Source organism: Cyanistes caeruleus, unplaced genomic scaffold (genome assembly GCF_971803275.1).
Source record: "Cyanistes caeruleus unplaced genomic scaffold, bCyaCae1.hap1.1 HAP1_SUPER_30, whole genome shotgun sequence".
NCBI classification, from domain to species: domain Eukaryota; kingdom Metazoa; phylum Chordata; class Aves; order Passeriformes; family Paridae; genus Cyanistes; species Cyanistes caeruleus.
Genome location: NW_028256295.1, coordinates 1168457 through 1174109, shown reverse-complemented (window position 1 = coordinate 1174109; position 5653 = coordinate 1168457). Strand labels below are relative to the sequence as shown.

Sequence of the window (5653 nt, the reverse complement as noted above, 5' to 3'; positions counted from 1 at the left end):
CACCCCAACCTCCCCGGGATCCCAAAACCAGTCCTTGATGCTCCAAAAACTCCCCAAAACCACAAAACCCCATACAGCCATTGAGAAGGTTCATACCTGGCATGGGGTCCCCATCTCCATCACCAGCAGGTTCCCCAAAACAGCCTTGAGATCCCCAATTCCACCCCTGGGATCGCCCAAATTCCCCCATCAGGACCCCTGTAAACCCCCTTGAGAACTCCCAAGAAACAACCGTGGCCCCGAAAACACCCAGAAATTCTGAAAATCCCCAGGAACCCCTCACCAAGGTTTATACCCAGCATGGAAATCCTCATGTTCTTTGATCTCACATTATGTCATTGCCATGAGCAGGAAAAGGTACAGGTGTCTTCCCAGCATGGATCCCAGGGAACATGGATCACCAGGTCTCTTCCCAACATGGATCCTCCAATGTGGGATGAAGCTGGAGCAGTGCACAAAGCTCTTCCTGCACTTGGGGCACTGGCAGGGCTTCCCTTACTGGTGCCTCCGTTGGTGTCTGGTCAAGTGAGAGCTCCGGGTGAAGCTCTTCCCACACTGGGGACACTCGTAGGGCCTCTCCCCAGTGTGGATGCGTTGGTGCCTGATGAGGGTGGAGTTGTACTTGAAGCCCTCCCCACAGTCGGGGCAGCGGAAGGGCCTCTCATCCGTGTGAATCCGCTGGTGCCGGAGGAGATTGGAGCTCCTCTGAAACCTCTTCCCACACTCAGGACACTCGTAGGGCCTCTCCCCAGTGCGGATGCGCTGGTGGATGATGAGTTGGGAGCTCCAGCTGAAGCCCTTCCCACATTCCCCACACTCGTAGGCCCATTCCCCAGTGTGGATCATCTGGTGGCGGATCAGGCTGTTGCTCTGGCTGAAGCTCTTCCCACACTCCAAGCACTTGTAGCGCTTCTCCCCATCCTGAAGCTGCTCATGGACCACCAGCTCAGAGCCCTGGCTGGATCTCCGGCCGCCTTCCCGGCACAGGGTGGGTCTTTCCTCCTCGGAGCACCCTGGGATGGGTTTGGAGCCCCTCCTCCTGTGGGATTTCTGGGGATTTTCGTCCATGCTTGACTCCTGCGCTCTGGAGCCGTGCAAAACAGCCTTGTCCATGAGGTTCTGCCGTGGGGATTTGTACTCCCTGGTCTCCATCCTCAGCTCCTTGTCTGGAGGAGGAAGGACAAGGAGAGGATGGGATTTGCCTCCGTGCCAGAGGGAAGGGGAAGGAGATCCCCCCAGTGCGTCCCCGGCAGGACGGCGTCGGCAGCGGGGTTGTCCTGCAGCCGGGAGCCAGGCTGGGCTGGGAGATGGAGCAGGAGAGAGGGGGAAAGGGGCACTGACTTCCTCCTCACCTGCCTGGGTGTCCTGGAGCATCTTCCTCTTCCTCACAGCCTGCTTCTCCATCCAGCCAAGGTTTGGGATTGGAAAATCCTGGTTTAGGAGAAAACAAGGAATGAGCACATGGACTCTGATGGTACTTCTTACCAAGTCCATATTTAGAAATCATCAGGGCATCTGCGGTGCCTTGGTTTGAAAGGAAAGGTGTTTGCTAAGGAAAGCAGAAACCTCCATTTAAATTGATAAAAATGTAAACATCCCATCCCCTCCGAATTATTATAATCTTGAAATCAAAGTGCTCTCAGGTAATGATCTGGGAACAGGAATAATAGTTCTTTACTAAAGAAAGGAAAATGAAAATGCAGCAGTACAAAAAAAAATCCCAACAAATAAACAACCCACCAACAGAGTCAGAATACAACCTGACACCCTGTTGGTCAGAGTGCTGGTAGCAGTCTGATTAAATGGTGGCTGCAGTCCTCCTGGAGTGACTGATGTGGTTCTGTTGAAGCAATGATCCCATAGAAGATTGTAGCTTACCTCTGAAGTTCTGGTGCTGTAGATGGGTCTGGTCTCTCCTCTGGGAATCCAGTGGAGAAAGACTGCCTGTGGTGTTCTGATTCCCAGATTATATCCATGCAGGAATGCTTGGCTCCTCCCCCTGGGTGGAGCATCTCACAATGGGATGATGTCATTTTATCAGTTCTGCAGTGAGACTCAATGGCCCATTAACAGAAGATATCCCCCTGGAGGAAGGATGGGTGGTGGAAGAGATAAAGAACACTGCCCCACCTGGTTTTAACAGCTGGCCCATTAACAGAAGATATTCCCCAGTTATGAGGGATGGGTCATGGAGGAGATAATGAAAACTTCTGTACCAGGTTTTAACAGATGTTGATAGAATACATACTTTTGGTTGAATCTTGAATTGCAACCCAAGACATGGGGTCCATAAAAACCTCCCAAACACCAAGATTCAGCCCTGAAAATGCCTCCCAGGATTTCCCCATGTCTGGTCTCCCTCCTTTGGTGCTCAGGGGTTCTTCCCTGTCCCAGCTGCTGGGGGTCACGCTTGTACTGGGGGTCCCCTGTCTACTCAGTCCCTGACCTCTTCAGGCTGCTGGGAGTGCCAGGAATATGAAAAGTTCCCCCTGGTTCCATCTCCTCACGTAGGGATGCTGAGACACCCCAGTATCCCCCCAAGGGGCATTTTCCATTCAGCTTTGAAGTTCTTCATTCTCCAAACATCCCCCCCCAAAAAGCAGAACCCAAGAAGGACCCCCCACGATATCTGGGCCACATTCCCCCTCCCCGGTCACCTGTGGGATGGGGGGTGATGATCCCACAGGTGGGGGCCTGTGAATTCAGGGAGTGCTTGACCTCGTGGTTCCTTCTCCTTTCCCTGATCCTCCTTTGTCCCTCCTTCAACTGATGAAGCTGCTCAAGGCGTCAGAAGCAAAACTCCAAGTTCCTTGGAGCATCAATCAGCCCCACTGAGGGCAGGGACTGCCAAAGGCTCCCCAGGGACTGGTGAGAACAGATCCTGGAGGCCAGGATTGCCGGGAGCCAAAGGCTCTGAGCAGGGAACTGCAATGCTGAGCCAGCCCTGGCTGGGTTGGAGGAAGCAGAAAGGCCAAGCCCTGAGCCCAGGCCTGGCCCAGCAGGGCCTGTCCCTCACGGGTGGCTCGGGGCTCTTTGTGGGGCAGTGGGATGTGAGGGGCAGCAAGGACAAATGCCATAAACCTGTGTGACACTCCAGATCCTTATGGAACCAAGGGGCCAGTGTGACACCATGGGAAGTTGTGGAACCAAGGGCATCATTGTGGCACTCTTGGGCCCATGGAACCAAGGGACCAGTGGGACAGTCTGAAGCCTTATGGAAACAAGAGGCCACTGTGAGCCTGCAGGGCTGTAACACCCCAGAACACTTCAATGCTGGTGGTAACCAAAGGTTCCTGTGCTTGAATTTGGCGCACAGGAGAAACAACAACCAGACCTTCTCAGCATGGACAGATGCAAAGAATATTCTTGGTAGGAAGGGACCCACAAGGACCATCAAGTCCAGCTCTTAAGATAATGGCCCCACAAAGATCGAACCCACAACCTCGGTGATGCTGGCACCATGCTCTGACCAACTGAGCTAAGAGGTCAAAATGACACAAAATTCTACTGACGAAATACAGACAATCAAGGAACTATGGCAAAGGGTTTAATACAACATCCAACTGCACAAAGAACTCTTACCATAGCCTTAACTTTGCAAACTTAGCTCATTTAACCTAAAAAGTGTTAACCCTTAAGATGTTATCTATCCAAAAATGTTCCAGATACATAGGATTAGAAGGAGAAGAAATAGAAAACAGAAGGACAGAAGATCTAGAGAAAAACACTTCCAGGATGATCCCAGTCACTCCCACTACAATCTCAGTCACCCCCAGTATGAGCTGTTGCACCCAGCCACCCCCAGTATGGTTCCAGTCACACCCAGGCCCTCCCAGTATGATTCCAGTCATGGCCAGAGTGACTCCCTGTCACTCCCAGGATGGGCCCAGTTGCTCCCAGTCACCTCCAGTATGGTTCCAGTCCCAGCCAGCACCTTTGCAGTCACTCCCAGTATGATCCCAGCTAGTTCCAGTAGGATCCCAGTATGGCCCAGCATGGGCACAGCTGCTCCCAGGATTATCCAGTGTGGTTCCAGTTGCTCCCATTTACCTGCACTGTGGTTTCAGTCTCTCCCAGTCTATCCCAGTTGCTCCTAGTCACTCCTCAGGTGTTTCCAGCCTGATCCCAGTTGCTCCCAGCCACTCCCAGTCACCCTGAGTGCAGTCCCAGTTGCTGCCAGTATGGTCCCAGTCTTGCCCAGCATGGCCCAAATGCTCCCACTCTGATCCCAGTAGGATGCCAGTTACCCTCAGGATGGTTCCAGTTGCTCCCTGTTCCTCCCAGTGTGATTCCAGTTGCACCCAGTTGGCCCCAGTATAGTTCCAGTTGCTCCCCAGATGATCCCAGCTGCTCCCGGCATGGTCTCAGTCATGCCCAGCTGGAGTTGCCCCCAGTGCAGACCCAGTCACTCCCAGTTGCTCCCAGTTGTCCCCAGCATGGTTCCCATTGTTCCCAGTGTGTTCCCAGTCATCCCCAGTATGGTCACAGACACGCCCAGTATATCCCAGCTGCCCTCAGCATGTCCATAGACATTCCCAGACACTCCTAGTAATCCCAGTTAGGTGCTTGTTATCCCAGTATGATCTCAGGCCCAGTATATCCCAGTCGAACTGGGATTCACTCCCTGAATTCACAGCTCCCCCATCCGTGGGATCAACACCCCTCTATCCCACAGGTGACCAGGGAGGGGGAGCTCGGCCCAGGTATCCTGGGTGGTTCCTGGGTTCGGTTTTTTGGGGGTGATTATTGGAGAATGAAGAATTCCAAAGCTGAGAAAAAAATGCCCTTTGGGGGGACATTTAGGGTTCCCAGTGGCAGCTGCTGGCAGCGGCAGCCTGGAGGAGCAGAGCCCTGTGTCCCCGAGGACCCCAAAGTGGGGATCCCAGAGAGGGGGAGCGCCATGATTTGTGGGACCCTCAATTGCATAGAGAGGGGCAGGGGGGTTTCCTTGGACCCCATGCATCCCCAAGCAGGAAATAAGGGGAGCAGGGACCATGGGACCCAAAAAACCCCAAGCATCCGTAAGTGGGGAGATGGAAATGGGGGGAACTTTTCAAATTCCTGGCACTCACAGCAGCCTGAAGAGGTCAGGGACTGAGTTGATGGGGGATCGCCTGTACAAGCATGACCCCCAGAAGCTGGGACAGGGGTGAAAGCCTGAACACCAAAAGGGAGAGAACAGAAATGGGGAACTTCTGGAAAGCATTTTCAGGGCCAAATTTTAGTGGTGTACAATTTTTATGGACCCCATGTCCTGGGTTGCAATGCAAGATTCAACCAAAAGTATGTATTCTATCACCATCTGTTAAAAACTAGTGGAGCAGTTTTCATTATCTCCTCCATGACCCATCCCTCATAACTGGGGGGATGTCTTCTGTTAATGGGCCAGCTGTTAAAACCAGGTGGGGCAGTGTTCTTTATCTCTTCCACCATCCATCCTTCCTCCAGGGAGATATCTTCTGTTAATGGGCCATTGAGTCTCAGTGCAGGACTGATAAAATGACATCATCCCATTGTGAGATGCTCCACCCAGGAGGAGGAGCCAAGCATTCCTGCATGGATATAATCTGGGAATCAGAACACCACAGGCAGTCTTTGTCCACTGGATTCCCAGAGGAGAGACCAGACCCACCTATAGCACGGGAACTTCAGA

General features: G+C 52.9%; 1 protein-coding gene across 1 annotated transcript; it reads right to left on the bottom strand.

The window, feature by feature from the left end:
- Positions 1–495: 495 nt before the first annotated feature.
- Positions 496–1404, bottom strand: LOC147645249 (uncharacterized). The gene is made up of 2 exons (XM_086874872.1): positions 1353–1404; positions 496–1166 (listed from the first exon to the last, which is right to left on the bottom strand). Exons 1-2 carry the CDS (start codon positions 1402–1404, stop codon positions 496–498), a joined length of 723 nt encoding a protein of 240 aa, XP_086730998.1.
- Positions 1405–5653: the final 4249 nt, after the last annotated feature.